The sequence below is a fragment of the Pempheris klunzingeri genome, chromosome 1 (genome assembly GCF_042242105.1).
Source record: "Pempheris klunzingeri isolate RE-2024b chromosome 1, fPemKlu1.hap1, whole genome shotgun sequence".
Taxonomy (NCBI): Eukaryota; Metazoa; Chordata; class Actinopteri; order Acropomatiformes; family Pempheridae; genus Pempheris; species Pempheris klunzingeri.
Window position 1 is genome coordinate 32,656,113 of NC_092012.1, and position 18,064 is coordinate 32,674,176.

General features: G+C 43.4%; 1 protein-coding gene across 1 annotated transcript in view; it reads right to left on the bottom strand.

Annotated features, from left to right (window-relative positions):
• adamts18 (ADAM metallopeptidase with thrombospondin type 1 motif, 18) overlaps positions 1-16,901 on the bottom strand; it is a 51,333-nt gene extending 34,432 nt beyond the window's left edge. The window contains exons 1-8 of the mRNA XM_070830540.1: positions 16,800-16,901; positions 16,415-16,496; positions 15,172-15,485; positions 3,716-4,004; positions 2,960-3,174; positions 2,745-2,828; positions 2,478-2,637; positions 703-808 (exon numbers count right to left, since the gene is read on the bottom strand). Of these exons, the coding sequence (XP_070686641.1) occupies positions 703-808; positions 2,478-2,637; positions 2,745-2,828; positions 2,960-3,174; positions 3,716-4,004; positions 15,172-15,485; positions 16,415-16,496; positions 16,800-16,901 (1,352 nt within the window). The remainder of the gene's footprint in view (positions 1-702; positions 809-2,477; positions 2,638-2,744; positions 2,829-2,959; positions 3,175-3,715; positions 4,005-15,171; positions 15,486-16,414; positions 16,497-16,799) is intronic.
• Between the last annotated feature and the right edge of the window lie 1,163 nt (positions 16,902-18,064).

Below are 18,064 nucleotides of genomic sequence, written 5' to 3' on the forward strand. Positions count from 1 at the left end.
TATACATTTACATGTATTTACAGTACATGTAGCTAAGATTATCTCCTATCCTCCTCACTGTGACATATGTTTAACAATTATTTCTTTGTTAATTTGTCAGTTTCAGGCCTTAAGTCAAAGTGTTTCTGGGCATGCCTTCTATTCAGCTGGCTAAATTCATTAGGATATTGCTGCTTAAAGATATTATGACATATTATCACCTGGGTGAGGTTAAAAAAAAAACACTCAGTTCACAGTTTGTGTTGAGAGCACGCCAGGCACAAGACTTTTACCACAACACAAAATCAAAAAAATGCCAAAATAAAGAGCCTGCTAGCTCAATGGAAACATATAAACACAAATTAAGGGAATAAAGGGGTGTGTGGCCTGAAGCAGTTTCCATTATTCTCTCATAAAGTGTCACGGAGTGGATGAAGTAGCGCTCTAACGTAATGCTCTCATTTCAGAGTGTATTTGTTTCTTTAAATCAAACCACATTTATTTTGTTTAATATAGATTTATTACATTCACTCAGCACAGAGCCAATACAGTGACTGGTACAGTCATCCGCTCGATCCTTTTAAGCCTACAGGTATAATTCATGACAATTTTTTATCAGCTTTGACTGAGAAAACAGCATTACAACTGCGGAATACAGAAAGTGATGTGGTGCCAAACTGTGTGGGTAATATTAAGCTCGTTGTGATGCAGTTACAAACATACTTGTGTCCAGACTCGTGTGCAATGGTGAAAGCCAAGCCCAGTCCTGTGTCTTCATTGATGGTGCAACTCCTGTACTTGCTGCACATTCCACTGATGGGGGCAAACCCTGCATAGACGAGGGAACAGGGAGAGAGATGAGGTGTTACGCATAAGGGTTAATTGGTTATTCACTGTAATACATTGATGTAGTGGTGTAACTCTATTGACATATTGTCATATTTGCATATTACGTACACGCATGCTTGGTGCACACCATCTGCAAAGTGCAATCTCACAAGCCTTGGTCAACTTAACTTTGGTTTGCTCCTAGACTTTGATAGCAAATCAGATAGCCAACAGTTTTAGTACCGCTTCGATGGACAGCATTAGGGGAAAGATAAGTGATCTAAGATGTGGGATTTACTGTAACTGACAAACTGAGGAAAAATATTCAGTAGTGGTCACTGTTTTTTCTCATTTTTTGGCAGCAGTTTCTCCGAGTGGACCCAAAAGTATAAGAACATGTACGGTAGAAACATCAATAAGTGGTTGATGAACGAGGCTTTGACTTGAAGAGCCAGATGTTAAATGTTAACAACATTGGCAGAATTTGGTTCACACATAACTGTGTCTGTTGTTACTGTCAAAGCCAGTACCTCTTGACCTCTGTGTCAGCTCACGTTTGTGTTGTCTTTGTCTTAGCCAATGCCTGTGTTTTTTACAGACATACAGAAGTTATATACAGCTAATGAATCATTCTACGTTTCATGTTTTGTTTACTACCTCCTACCTTTAACCTTCTGCCCAACCATATGGTAGAGCACATTTTGACTCACTATATCTTATTGAAAACATGTTTTACTTACAACATCTCAACCGTTTGGTAGAGGCCAATATTTAAAAAACATAGATTTTTGTGATTAGTGCCCCAAGGAAATAAAATATATAAAGAATAAACTTTTTTCATTGCTTTTTACTTGGTGAGGAGGTTAAAGGGTTAAGCGAGATAAGGTGCTGCCCTGAGATTACTGGCAATTAGTGGTGTATAAGCAATATTATTAAGATATTACCCAAGATTAGTTGGCTACATTGATGTTGTTCCAGCTGTCTTGAGATTTCTGCATAAACTGAACATAAGCTCACCTGAAAGCGTAACACCGATCACTTCACACATGGTGAAGCATGGTTCTTGCTCAGCACTTGTTACTTTGTTTCAAACTTTTCATATTATGCTTATCCAGACACAGGTGTTTTACACATTTGCTGTTTTCACACAGACAGCAGTGGCAGTGTGCTTTTTAATGAGCTCTTTTCCCCCAAAGTGACAAGGTGATGTTTGCATTTCTGGCCAAAGATCTTTGTTGCATGTCAAACCTCCTTCTGCCTCTCTGTGTTTCCTGTCTATGTATCCACACTGTCACTATTCCAAGAAAGGCAAAATGCCAACAAATCACACATGCTTGGATTTATGTCAGTCTTTAAATAATCCAGTAAAATGTAGCTTTTGGTCTCAGTGACAAATGAGGTGCCGTTCTTTACCTTCAGTCTCTTCTGCGTGCACCTGTCAAACTTCCTTCACTCCTTGCTGTACAGTCTGCACCTGCAGTATCACCTCTACGCCTGTCTAAATGCCCCAAATTACAACATCGATGTCATGCAAGGGGTTCTAAGTTGTCACCACAGAAAACAGCATCTCACAGAACTTTGGCGTTGCACCTAACTCTATCGACTGCTGCTTCCCACTTGACTAAAAATAGGAGCTTTGATATGTTAAGGTTAGCTGAGCACAGTCTTACCCAGGGTGTCACAGGGCTCGTTCTTCCAGGAACAGATGTCCAGTCCAGTGAGGAGCACGGCATGGTCATGCCGTTTACCACCTTTTCCCACCAGACCTGACTGCCACTGGCAGAAACTGTTCAGGGACTGGTCGGCATGGTGATTGATTGTCAAGCCCAACTGGAAATGAAAGTGGGGAAATGGAGATACAGAGCAAAAGGGACTGAGGGATCGATCACCAGTGCCAAATGCAAAACAATACATTTTTGCAGAATGAATCTACTCACTGGGTCCTGTTCCAGTAGTAACAAGCTAACCACAACAATGTTGATGTCCGTCCCAATGGTGCCATCCTTGAAAAGACTGGAAACCTGTAAAACAGTAGAAAATAGTTCAAAACGGTCCTAAAAAGATAGCGGAAAGCTTGGTAATCAAAGGGGGGGGTCTTTGGTTTTCTAACATATGTTGACTTTAGCCACTATAAGCTTCTCGTCATACTTACCATGTTCATGACGGTCAGGACGTAGGTAGTGACGTTGTCCCTGCCGTGTTTCTCCAGCATCTTCCTGTCCGCCACCACCAGGGTCTCCACATTCAGGCCCCCCACCCTGTTGGAGTTAATGGGCGATCTCTTTGCCCTTCCTGGCGCTTCTGCCTCAGGTCGCGCAAACTCATCAAGCATTATGAAACGGTCCTCAGCGGGAGGCTTGGGAGTGTCTGAGGGAGGGAGACAAAGGCAGAGAGAGAGAGAGAGAGAGAGAGAGAGACTTGGCAGTGAGGGTTAAACGAACTGTCTTTTTCCTGGCTCGTGCCAAGTGATAAGAATACAGGCTCTGGTGTTGAAAGAACAGGAAATTCACTCCCCACACTGCTTCCTACCGCTAACCACTAGAGGGAAAGACAATGCACTCAAAAACATTTAATACAGACATTAATGTTCTTCGTCAATATGCACACATCTAGGGACTGCAATGGTTTTATGTTTTTCAGTATACTATTAAGTATTATCAATTATTATTTTTGAGTAGTGATAACACTGCAATTATTCTGCAGCAATGTTTTTAAGTTACAGAATACTGTCTTAGGGTTTGGCTGGTATTTAGTTCATTGGCTTTTCTAACGTGGCACAATAGAACCTGAACAGAATTGTCCTTTTTCTGTGACATGTGACTTATCAGTCTGTACAATTTGTGTGAAGAGAGCTCATGAAACATGATCAGATGGTGAAATATGAGGAATATAAGGTTCCCTTACATACATTGCTTGCGGCGTCCGCAGAAGTGTTGCCTCTGCAGCTTTCCGTGCTGGTGGTCATGGTGATGCTGCTGCTGCTGATGATGGTGTTGGTGAAGGTATGGGTTGTCAGGTCTAGAAGAACTGGTGCTGGATGAGCTGCTGGACCTTTTGTGGATGATGTGTTCCGCCGAGCGTTTATAAACCACGTGAGGGTGGTGACCATCAGGGGCGCTGTAATTGTGTTGATTAGCCAGATGTTGGGGTAGTGGGGCAATCAAATATTCCTCTTGAGACACACGGATTAAACCTGACTGGGAGACACATATAAAAGGCATGGGCAATGAGTAAAAAATAGATTACATCAGTAGTTAGTGTAGGACAATGTGCTTCAACATCTAACCATCTAAATACAATGAGTGAGTTCTCCAGTCTCTATTAGCAGGTCTTCACAGACCTACAGTGCAGCTGAAGCAGCTGTTTAGTGAAGCCAACAATCCTACCTACTCTAACCAGAGGGCTAACACACATTTCACCTCCAGACCCACCCAGATCAGCCACACCTACACTTAGCATCGAACTCTATCCTAACATTAGGCAGATGTGCACAGTGCGAGAGCATACAGCTGTTTAGGGGAGGAGATGTCTTATTTAGTTGGAGGACAGAATAGCATGAAATTACAATTTCTATGGAGAGCTGAACTTTGTTTTCAATTGATTTGAACAAAATCTAAATCATGTGTATAACTAGAATGAACTACATCCAGGTTGGGGCTTTACTTCAAAACATAATTTACTAGTTTATCAGACATATGGGACATATTCATATCAGTTACAACACTGTGTTTCTGGCTGTGTTTCTAATGTAAGAATGTAAGTATACAGTGCCTGTTATCAAAATAAAGTTTATTGTGTCATTGTTCTTTTTCAATATTTCAACCTTTTCCTCATCCACTACTGACCTATATTCCCTGAGACTTACAAATCATACGTTGTAGGAAACAGTCAACTATTGTACAAGTCAGTGGACGTGCTCATAAAGCATGGTTAGATCCATTTTTCTACATGTTTTATGTCCAGTTTAATTTCACTGTTGCAGAAAAGAGCAAAATTTAAATTGAGTCTGGCTTTGTTTGCATGTTTGGTCCAGAGAAGAAGTATAAAGCAAAGGAAACACACTCTTACTACCGGCAGCAAACCAGCTAAGTGTTTTGTCTCTGTTTTAGTCAAGCAGCCCTCTGAACTGAGAGACCTCGCTGCTGAACCTTAAACATTCCGTCTGACCATGGAATTCTACCTAATTCACTCCACAACCCACCAAATGTACACAAAATAGCTGTGCAATCAATCAGACACACACACACTCACACTCACACACACACACACACACACACACCCTTAAGAGCATACACTTACTGAATTTATCAAAAACACACATACACCCATTGACCCAAAGACCTCTGACCTTTGTGTGTGTGTGTGTGTGATCTACAGTACTTCCCCGGCAATGTACTGAAGTGTGTGCGTGTGTGTGTGTGAGTGTGTTAGTGTGTGCGTCTGTGACAGGACCCTGCTCCTGTTGAGCTGACCCCATTCCCCCCAGACTAGCAGGTGGCAAAATAAACAGAGGCAGGACAAAAGGGAAGCCATGGCGGGGCTCTTGTTGTCAAAACAGTGCCTGGATATGTGGCAGGCTGCCATCAGCAGCCCCATCCACCCCTCAAACCATCCTTCAATCCATCCATCCATCCACCCATCCATCCATCCATCCATCCATCCATCCATCCATCCACCCATCCATCCATCTCTCTACCCATCCAGTTGCCAGCACATCTTTCACCTGTCCATAAATCATCTTCTCTTTCCATCAATCTTCCACAGTGCAATGGGAAGTTTTACAGGAAGTTAACTGTCAAACTTCGTTATTTTGACTACATTTAAGGTCCACATGGTCCAGTGGTTGAGAGTTTTGTTCTGCAGTGTCAATGGTTTGAACCCCGGCACATCAATACCTGCCAAAACAACCATACTTCACAGCTACCTGCTCCCACAGCGCCGCATGGAAAAGCTCAACCTCCAAGAACCGGGTGGAAAGAAAAGTTCCCTCTGGGCCATGAATAAAAAATAACAAATCAAAGACTTGAATTAAGAGAGAGAGAGAGAGAGGAGGTCCTTGGCAAAATGACTGCAACTTCCAAAAATAGATTGGAATTCAAAACAGAGCTCAAGGAGGTCAAAGGAGGTGTCTCCCATCACCACACACTGCTGTCGCCTCTCATTTGCCCATCTTTTCATCTGTCTTTCTGTCTGGCATTCACAACAGACGTGTAAAAACATATACCTCATTAAATATTCCTCTTTTAAAGATGAAACACTTTCAATTCTTTTATTTTTGACAGCTCCTTCCGTCAAACAGTATCAGTGTAATCATCAAGCAACACTGGGAGATAATTTCATTATTTTTTCTCCCCACAGCAAACACCTTTAGAACATTAAACTGACCTTGTTAAGATGTTATCTTAATGAGGTCAGTGCAGTGTTCTGAAGGTGTTAGCAGATACAGACTGCAAAAAGACCATACATAACAATACAATACATATCATCTCGTTTGCACCAGACAAAGGTGGTGTAATTAGTGACTGTTCCCCGACCTGCCTGGAAACACTGCATTCCAACAATAACACTATGAAAGTTACTTCATTAACTTACAACCCCCATCCACCCATTACATCTCTCTCTCTCTCTCTCTCTCTCTCTCTCTCTCGCGCTGTATCACCACATCTTCCTGCTCTTCCAGCTTTCTTTTCCAGCTGTTAACAGATGGAAGTATCTGTGATGATAATGACAGGAAATTTATTCCATCTGCGGTAATAATGGTGCTCTAAGTGCCTGTGTGTGTGTGTGTGTGTGTCTGTGTGTGTGTGTGTGTGTGTGTGTGTGTGTGTGCGTGTGCCTGTGTGTGTGTCTACAGATTAAATTTTCTTTTGTCAGCATGTATTGTGTGTTTTAGTGTATACCAACAAGTTTCCAAGACATCTCCACTGCAAACCTTCTGTTTGCTGCAATCGTTATCACTCATTATCACAGTGAATGGAAGAACTGCATCTACTGCACAGAGGTCGGTTCCTATTCAGTAATGAGACACAGCAGACCTTCTGACCATTATGGGGATTAATCACATACTATACATGCATCTAGTGTTGCTGTGGTACCCCTGTCTATGAGTTAATACCTGCAAAATGACCCTAACACTAATGAATGAAAAGTAGTAAAAGGTGTCAGATGACTAAAACAAGATTGAGATTTTTTTTTCCCACATTTTGTTGCATGGATGTTTAAGATTATTAAGCATCTTGCAAATGATAAATGTCTGACACATCATTGTGTCAAACTCTGTTTAGAACTACATGTTTAATGATGTATAGAGTTTCACAGGGTTTACAGACACCAAAGAAAGGCCAGCTGTAGCATTGATCCAGCAGACCTCTAGTTATCTCCATATATTAACACTTGTAAGACTTGGCTAGATTAAAGGGATGCACACTCTCTGCTAAACACCACTTTGCTTCCCTCCCACGTTAACATGCAGACTCACAGATTTCACTGACTCTCACACACAGATTCACACAGTCAGATTACAGGTTGAACAAGGTCACCCCCAATCAAGCAATGCCATTATTTTCTGCATAACAACAAACTAGGGCTGAAAATTTCTCTCAGGGCTCTTCTCTTTCCTCGGGTAAAGCCAATACCAGCTCTGTTTCTTTGGCAACATAACGGCATATGTCAGGGGAGACGGCATCTTTAGCATTTCTCTGTATAAACTGTAGCCTCTTTTAAGGTTTCCTACCATGATATTATAAGGCAAATGAGTAAGTGCTTACATGCCGTTAAAGACTAGTGCCGAGCGGCGAGAAGCCCCAAGCTGGTGATTACTGAGCTCTAAAGCACATCTGCACTCCAGCTCAGCGGAGAATCACATGAACACAGTGTGTGGCGAGGGGGAAAATCATACAGGAGCAGAGAGGACCCCCAGGCATCGAACATATTCAATAGAATCACAATCTGAGTAATTATAGTTTGCTCAAGTGAATTATGTGTCTTTAAAATGGAGTAAGAAATGAGTAGAGAGTAAATGGTAATTTTGGATCTTGGATCAGACGAAGATGGCACAGTAGACAAGAGCCAAGCGGCAATGACAGGGCACAACATGGGTTGAATTCCTCCTCCTTTAACTTCAAATGACTGTATTTCACAGACCACAGAAGCATTCATAGAAATACGACAGGAGTGGTGAGCTGCAGCCGTGCCGTTTGCAACCACCCCATTAGTAATAGTATGTCTAGATGTCCCTCTTCATGTACGACTGATTAGGATCACTATGTGTCAATAGCCCTGGGTCTTACAGTCCTTGTTTAGCCTCGCTAATTGTCTTTGAACAACCTACTGACACCCTCTGAGCATGTCTGGGGAACACAGCAGAGGTGGCCATACACACAGAGAAAAACCATTGGTGTTGGATGAGCCTTTTGTCATTTAGAGCCTTTGGGCACGGTCCCACTCGTTATCCCGTGTAGACACAGCAGGGAACAGGAGCACAACTCCCACAACGGCCCATACAAATGGAAATGTCCTCCTTCAAAGTGCTTTTAATTGCACTCTAACTAGGTTACAGTGCATCCCTAACACTTTTACTGACTTAGAAATGAAGTGCTGCTGTGATGCAAATTTATGTCAAAGTGTAATTTAAAGCGACTTAAACGTTCTTGATTCTGCTGAAATGCACATAAATGTGTTGTAATTTGTGTGACAGTAACTTTTCCATTTTCCAGCAATAACACCTGGGGCTGGAAAGGTGGAGATTACAGAGATGGGAAGTCTATTATCTCTACATATCTGTCTGTCACACCCGAACACCCAGAGGAGCTGAATGAAGTGGAGGTTGGAAAGGAAGCAAAAATGAATGTCATCAAATCCAGCGATGATAAAATAGCGTATCCAAAGGCATGAATGCATTCAGTCAATGATCTGATTTTATTTCTCACTTTTCACAAAATTAATAAAGAATAGTAACACAAAAATTTCAAAAAAAAAAAGAAGAATCCCTTACAAGAAAAAATGTTTATACTATAGTGAAATGACGCCCGCTGAAGCCCATTCTTCGGGTCAGCCTTCAACATAATACAGCTGTTCAGACTCACATGAACGTCAACCCCTGCATAAGAGACAGGAGGGTCATGTGATGAAGGCAGCAGAGGGTTAAAGGGAAGTTTTTTTCCTTAATTTTATTAAATTTTTTTTGTATTATTTCAGTCAGATTTAAACATTTGAAATGGCAGTTGATTTGGAAAGCTTCAGGATGCTTCCCCAGATATTAGACAATATCAGATTATTTTGTTAACTTTGTCTAACCTCTACAACCGAAGTAGTGAGTGAAAAGTTAGCCAGACCCATCTGACCAATCAGAAAAAAGCTGCTTGTTACTCCGTAGGTTCACTGTAAGCCTGGACTGTTTGTAGTAAATGTACTGAGTGGTGACAATAGTAGGTCACACTTGATGTATGGGTTCTGTTTGTAGAAGTTGCAGCATCCACTTGAAGACTTCAACACCAGCCATTAGTCTTGTGTGAGAAAGACCTTGCACGGACTAAAAAGGACGTACAAGCGCGCACACACACACACACACATATGCACCCAGACCTTCTGTTTTTTCTCTGTCTTTCACACACACAACATCCCACACCCATGCTGAGAGCCTGACCCCCCTCTCCTGCTGGCATCTAACAGTGGGCACTACATCACTGTCATCGTCCAGACCACCAGGGAACGGCTCCGGGCCACTCTGCTCTTGTAGCGCCAAGCTTTGAGCTCCTCTCTGGCCCAGCCCAGTCGCTGAATTATGGCCAAGCCAGAGAGGCATATTGTAGTTGGGAGACGTTCCAATTTGTTGGCCTTTACAGAAAACAGACAGGTACAAATGGCCTAAGTGCTGGCTGGAAATCGGTCATTCAAGTGTCATTTCAACTCTGCAAAAGCCTAAGGGACTTGGAGGACACTGGCAACCACACACACATCATATGTTGTCTCAGTTCCCAGCCCTACATATGAGTAATCATATATTGTCTCAGCTCCATGAGGAGTCTAATGGGATTACAACATCTACACGTGTTAAATATTCAAACAGAGCAAGTGAGTCAGTAAATGTATGCCTTTTGGCCAAATATTTTTATTTTCCAGATGTAGTTTACAGACACTTCTTCAGATATTTGAATGTCATTTCAAAATCCCACACAGCAGTTTTGGAGTGGAACTGACTTTCAAATCATCAATTATTCCTGAAATACATATTCAATTTTAGAAAACATCCAGAGAACTTAAGAGGCTTTGATGCCAGCAACGGTTTTGCATGAGAGGATGTCACATTTTCCCAACAAGTAATGGAGCTCAACCTCTCATATATTCACACTGTGATGTGTTCTACAACCACAAAGCCCTCCAGAGTCTACAACGTATCCAGCATCAATAACATGGCCCGGGAAAAGAGCAAACCTCTTTTTCACACCACAGGGAGCCTCATGCCTGGAAGAGACAGACAGGGGTCGTGAGATGAGCGCCTCTATTACAACACTCACCGGTGGTTGCCACAACACGCAGCACCGTGTCAACGACGGCCATCACACAAGGTTTGACCTGAGCTGTCTGAAAAGAAGAAGGGGGCTGACGGAAAGAAAATAGGAGGTGTGTATTGACACTTTCTCCAGTGTTTTTTCTGTCACACACGGGTGTGCAAACACACATTAAAGCTATTAACTTTGATCGCTGGGGGTTACTGGGTCATTAGGCCAACTCCCAACACGCATCTGAAACCACATCACGATGAAAACAAAAACTGGCCCCACTTACAAGTAAGTTTAGTTTATAATGTTTACTAAAACTCTGCACTATCAGAAGCCCGGAAGGATTAAAGACAGAGTTGCTATAGAGATGTAAACAGGAGCAACTGAGACACCAGGCACACCAGGCGGCACTGGTGGCTGCTGTGTGCAGAATTTCACAATGAAATCTGCAGAGGCCAAAGACAAAGCGTACTTCTCCTCACCTCGTGATTAGTTTCTAGATGATGGTCTCAACAGACTCGTTACAAACATGGCCTCTGCTTATTTAAGGTTTATGTATTTCATAAAAGTGTGACAATTTCTTTTGACTTTATGGAGGCGCTCATTATTTCAGGTGAGGCTGTGTGACTCCACTGTGCTGCACTGCGGGAAACCCTGCAGTGAACCTCCTGCTTCCACCAGGAACAGACAACAAACACCGTCTTTTCTTACAGCTCACTTTTCATCTGCTCTTTATCTCTTCTGCTTTTCCTCACAACTGTACACCATGTGCTGAAAAGTCATTAAAAGACACTGCGCTTTGTGGAACAATTCGAGGGCTTAGGAAAAGGGAAAATCCATTAAATTGCACCTAAGAGCTCAGTTTGCATGGAGCCTAACCTGTCACTGACTTGGCCTGCAGGGGCTTGGGAAAGGTCACGGTAAAGGTCATGGTCAGCAGCAGTCCACAACCTGCAATAGCCAGCCTGGCGTGGGATGTATCCAACACTCAAATGTTTCAGCGATGAAGTCCCCCAAGTCATAAGTCATGACCTAAGTTGTTATTTAAAGAAGTCATTCAAGGCAAATGCGACAGCCGGTGTACTTCTTTAAACCCAATGAGTTCTGTACGACACTTAGAGCCAAATTATAATCTGATCACTGAGCGTACAAAATTGCAATTGCAAAATTATTATGTGGGGTTTATTTCATAGTCCAGACAATTATTCAATCAATCTTAAGCACATTGACAGATTGATTGAATTTTAAAAAAAGTCAATATTCTGAGAAATGCATAGCCTTAGGTCACTGCAAACCCTCTGGTGCATTTTCACTATCTTAATTGTCTACTGTACTTTGTCATTCTTTCATTCACACATTTCTGATTACATTCTGGGACTTTATAGTTTGACTATTCTTCTCACAGGCACCGGCACAGGCCTGGCAGTGCTGCTCTCAGACCTGCCCTCGTCACCCCAGAGAGAAGAATCCTATCCTGGGAAGGGGTTGGAAGGACAGAGGGCAGCAGTAAATCACTTCTCCTCTCTGCATTCACACGAGTGGTGAGCAGCTCTGAACTTGCACTACATCGTAAGAACCTGTGAGAGTCCGGGATGACACCCACCCACCCGACCACTCACCCACCCCCATACACACGAGCAGAGAGGATTGAGGTCAACCAGTAGAGCGAACTCAGAGAAACCCTCAAAAGAAGAAAGAGAAAGGACCCCCCCCCCCCCCCCCCCCCGCTCCTCTTACAAATCTGAGAGCATTACATCTGAAATGGCATCCTTTCATCTCTCATGCAAAAGAGAGAGAGAGACAACTTCATTTCACTCCATGAGCCGCGAGCACGGTGCTTCATGAGGACACAGAGAGAGTAATTAAAAAGAAACAGATAACACCATGTTCAATTAATGGGGATTTACAGTAGAAAATCCCTCTTTGCCATTCACCCATCCATCTATCCATCCGGCCCTGCTCTTAATACCATCTCGCCCTGGTCTTCGTTTGAACAGCTGAATCCCACTTCCATCTGCTTTGCCTGGGCCCGGGTGAATGCTAAAAAGCAGACCATGCCTTGGTTTTGGCGCCGACACCTCTGCTGCTATTAACAAGCAGGGTCAAGTCCAAAAACTTTATTTCAGACACTTTCTTTTCCCTTTTGTCCTCTTCACGCATCGCTGTTGAAAGGAGACAATGACATGAAGTACGAGGAAGCTCTCTTTCTTTCTCTCTCCTCCTCTCATGCTCACCACATCTCTTCCCCAAAGCCCTTTGACACGAACAGAGTCCATCTCTCCACTTCTCCATAAAGAGACCGTCCAGCCTCCCTGGGAGCTTCCATCCTGGACAATGAATTCACATTATTCTTGCACAACACAGTCTCTCTGTGGTGCAGTGTTCCCAGCCCAGCCCAGCCCAGTTAACTTCCCATTCGTTTTCTCTTTCTTGTGTTTTCCTGGTTTTCCCTGTCGTCTCTTTTTTTCTGACTTCTTCCTCTTTAGCATTGTTTTTTAATCCCACCTTAATCTTTCTTGAGCTCGTCAGTACATCAGACGGGCTTGAATGGCTCTATCCCTCATTTGTATTTAATCCAAATATTCTGGGTAGAGGCCTAGATGGAAAGCAAGGGTCAACTGTTGTTCTAAGCTTCACAGCAGTCCAGCAAGACACACACACACACACACACACACACACTAGGAGAAAGAGACAGTGACTGATGTACTTGTCATTTTGTTCCACTTAATTCATTCACCTTTCATTTTTCTAACAATGTCGCTTATCTGCCAGATATATAACAACATGAGTCCAGTAACAGGATTGGACTGAACATCCAACCATCGTTGGCCCTGAGGTCGCACTTGGGAGAGGAAGAAGGAGAAAAAAAATAGGCGAAAGCTTGGGAGGAGTAAAAAATAGATCAAAGTGTTCGTTCCAGCCCATTCAAATGCAATCACGACCCAATCACATTGTGTTCTCGCTGCGCTTTTAAGAGAACGGGTCAGTGGTGCTTTATTGTGAGTGGGAGCTAGCCTAATGAAAGGGACAATGTGAAGATTAGCAGTGCCAGCCAGGCGGCTCAAACTTCACCCTGGCTTTAATTGCTGCAAACAAGAGGAGATGTAGAGGCAGGGCAAACAGGGGACAAAAGAGCAGGGCAAGCCCAGAAGCAGGAGGTAAGAGGCTGTATGAAGGCTGGATGATAAATGGAGGTATGGCTTTTATGGAGGTGTAGTGTGTCCTAGCCCAGGCTGGCGTGGGATGTGACAAGGAATTTGCGTTTGCTGGTGTGCCAGAGGGTCCAGGTACCTCATAAACCACAAATGAAAGCAGATGATCTTGTAATTAGAGAGTCCTTGTGGTTTAAGGAAAATTCTACATCAGTTAGCTCTGACCAAGTAATTTGATTGGCCGAGAGGCATTCCAAGAGTGCTAATATATAGTGAAATGGCACTGGAACTTTACATACAGTGGTTCGCTTTAATTAACATTAGCTTTCATCAACTTTCTTAAACTATAATCAACTTTGCACCACAAACATGGACAAAACTGAGGTGGCGTTGGGCCTCGTCTCTACACGTGAGTCACAGCTGTGCTGATATTTAGTAGAACACCACTTACTCTCACGTACCTTGAATGTGACGAGTTCACCTTAAGCCCAAACATCACCGATATCATCAATTCTGCTCAAAGCTAAAGCGATATTTAAATACTATATCTCCTCAGAGTGCAATGGTCACTGCCACAGGCTGTGAACTTAATTCTTGCTCCAGCAAAGACAAAGAAGAACAGCGTAGCCTGCTTCTGGATAACAGGTAAAAAATGATGTTCCAACTTTCCTCCTTGAGGCTTACGTAGGGAACAGAATATGCCTGAATCACGGAGTAGCGTACAGAGCACTTAGGCTAAACTCGGAATGATTCCAGCTCCATAATATAAGCACACAGACCCAAAGTTGACATTGATTGTCTCCTCTGACTCTCTAAAAAAAGACATTTTCCCAAGATGTTGAGCTATTCCTTGTAATATTCATTTACACGGTACACCAGTGGGTGTGGTGGTTGAGGAAAAGTGGAAATAGCACTGACCAAAACTTTGCTTCGATACATAAACACGGCTAATGACATGGAAAATGTGATGAAGACGCTTTTCCACAAGGCAACACAACCGGTCATCCATTCATGGACAATCATGCAATTAGCAGGGGTGTGAACAGCTGGACTTGTGGGCTATGTTCACCATGTCACCTCCAAAGCCGACGGGAAACCACGCGTTGATTCTAAGGTCAGTATACAAAGCAAATACACACAGAAAGTCAATCTAGTCTGAAGATCTTCCTCTATGATCAGTTTGCCGGGCGTGTTTGTCATGTGTGCTGGCACTGCAATAAACAGCTAAACTGAGTTATTGCCTGTCTTCATGCACTGTCCTCTCAGCACTGCAACATTTTTCTCCTCTCCTGATCTCCTCTTACTCTTTCATTCTCTTTTTTCCCACTCCTCCCAATGTTCAAAGAAGTGTCTGACAAAAGCTCTACAAACTGATGCTTGCACTCATGGGCAATGATGTCATGTTAAAGCTCATCCATAATATTACCGAGGTCTGAATCGCGCGGACAGTCATGCATCAAAACAATCGGGTCATGAGAGGAGTTTTGAGGGCATAAGGGCATGGAGCTTGAAGTAGGGGTGGAGCACAAAATCTGTTGGGTGAGAGCCTTTCCAAAACATCCTCAAAAGTTTTCATAAAATGACAAACATCTCTATTAATATGTTTGAGATCATTTAAACTGGTTTGGAAATGTTTCATCTATCCAAAGGATGTTTTTTCTCTAACTGTTTAGAAACCATGTAATCTACTTAAGTTACTGGCAGACACTTACGAGTCCAGAGCATGTGGATATGGCTGCAGAGGAGGCCGACAGGTTACGGATAAATCCCTGATACAGGCAGTTGTGAAACCTCGTGTCGCCCATCGCCGTGGTGACGCCGTCCGAGCCGAGCGTCTGCACGGTGAATCCTGGGCCGACCACAGAGGACGGGTGCAGGTCTAAGTGCATGTCCCGCCCGAAAGCCATGAGCCGGTAGTGCAGAGAAGATGAGAGGGATCTCCTGCTGCGGCGGCTTCGCCTGGTCACATCGTGGGTCAGGTACCCTCCTTCAGAGTCCACCTCCACGGGGGTGACAAACACATAGTCTGAGGAGGAGAGGAAGTCACATGAGAATCACAACATCAAACACTCAGACACGAGTTGTGTTGTGGCTGATTTGTATTAATTGGCATAAATTATTCTCTACACGCTGCTTCACCAACATTTAAACAGCCAAGAAGAAACAAAACCTCTGTGACTTGTGCTGGAGCAGCCAGCTGTTGCTCAGAGCACAGCGTTTCATATGGACTACAGATGGCTCTCAACATGAAACATCATAGTTTGAAGCATGTCAGATATGGGTTCATACTTCAGAGCAAGAGGTTGTAGATAGATGATGTTCTGATTTTGTGCAGCTGTCACCGTGTTCCAGTCAAATAAAATGCTAAACTAATTTTTACTAACCATTACAACACAGTAGAGCAGTGAGACACTCCAAATTTAAAAAGAAACCAGCCAATAAAGTTTTTTTTCCCCCTTTGTTTCCTCTCTTTTTCATTTTTAGTTTGACAAAAGATCTCACACTCAGCGAGTTCAACGACCTTCCACACTTAAAAGGTGTGACTGCTGGGAGAATCCGGATGCTTTCTTCACATCCAGAGAAAACTTGTAGCTCCCTCCTTCCCTCAGTAAATCAAACCATGTAAGTCATCTCAGCTTGTTTCCTTCTGCAGATCAAAGCGACCGAGAGGGGATCCCTGAGTGTGCACGCTGCCACCGGTGGTCCTGCCTCTACAGCCACTGCAGCCATGTCAGCACATTAGAGATCCTCAGTCTTTGACCAAATAAGCTGTAAACATGACACCCTGCTTGACAACGACATTCTAATATTCTTGACTGCATCATTAAAGTCCATCTGTTTCAATCACAGAGCCCATCACTGCCACATATCTCATTTTAATCACATTCTCTCCACATACATGGAGTCAGGCCAGCTGGAAGAAATATCCTTAGATGTCAGAAGACTCACACTCACCGTGATTTAATCCGTGGCTGTGGCTTGAAGAATAGCTGGCCGAGACGGCGTGGGGGGCGTGTGAGCAGTAAATGTGCAGCGTCTGCAGAAAAAAAAAAGAAGGAGAAAAACTCATAAGTGAACAGGTAGCAACAGGTTGCAGGCGCTGGAAGAAGTGGAAGCCAAAAATAATACACGGAGTTCGTCTGTTGAAGCGTGTTGCACTGGAGTTTAATTTGGGATGACAATCACTTGTCTTACTTTTCATCACAGCCACTGACCACAGCAGTGCAGACACCAGTTTACATAAACCATGCTGAAAAGAGACAAATGATTGTTTGTTTTGGTCCCAAACTAGAGGTGTTGGATTGAAGAGTGGATGCATCTCTAATAAAGTGCCACATGCCTTGATGATATTCCAGGATAGGAGGGTGGACAGGAGCTTGACTGAGGTGCAACCGACCAGCGGGATGGGTAAAGTCCATATCAGAAGAAAAAGGCAATCCATGGTGATGGCATGCAAGCTGACACCTCCCCCGTTACCTCCTAAAAGAGCGCAAAAGTTGTAATAACCTGCGGTATCGCATAATGCAATGTGCGCGCATTGTTTAGTGGTTCTGTCCCCCGATTTGCTCGTTCAGGTGAAGTCGGCAAGTTGCAGCAGCCGGTGGTGCGCGCAGACGCATGACTCATGAGTGTGTGTGTGTGTGTGAGTGTGTGAGTGTGTGTGTGTGTGTGGAAGAGAGAGGAGGAGCGGCAGGTAGCGGAGTCGGGGATCACCCGGAGGAGCGCTGACTGAGCACCCAGCCCGGCTCTGTCAGAGTCGGCCTGCTGGATGGAGCACAAGTCAGCGGCCGGCAGCCAATCAGCGCGCAGCATCATTTAGCACGCTGAGATAAAAGAGGAGAAAAAGAGATTCTCCTCCTGGCAGCAGCGGGGCTGCTGCTGCCTTCAGGTGCCGCTCGTAAATCTGTTCTTGAAAGTTTCTTGAGCGGACATATAACTTAGTGGTCTTCAAAGTGCTGGTGTAAGAATCACTTTTTTTTTTTTTTTTTTTTTTGCAGTGGCAAAGCGAAGTGGTAAAATTACAGAGCAGGCAGGTGACTCTTTTAGGGTTTTTTTTTCTATTTAAAAACCTGAACAATAGAAAGAAAATACAGTCAATACTACACAATTAATTTAATTAATTTCCTTTGCTTCCAAAACCAAAAGTGGTGGAAAGTAACTCAGTGCAAGTAACCAGTACTATTCTGGGCTCCTTTAACTCTTTAACATGAGTGTTTTTGTTCCTCCATACTTTACTATATCACTGAGGGAATGTTTTACCCCATACTTACTAACAGTACTAATAAATGTGTGCCCTACTACATTAATTGTTTAAATTCAGATTTTACATGAAAAGAAGGGATAATCTTATAAAATACAACACACTGCTAAAGATCTACGTGCAGGACTGAAGGCTCCACTTTGGTCTCTAGTCTCCTCTGCTGTGTCCACTCTCTCGGTTCTCCAGCAATAAAAAAAAAAAAACAAAAACGCACAGATCAGCCAGATGGTGGTGCTATGATAAGGAAATGTGTCCAGAAACAGGAGCTCTTGAGACTGAACTAGCTGTGCTTTCACGACTCAGCTCAACATAAATGTCATCCACATAGCGATGGCTGGTCTGGT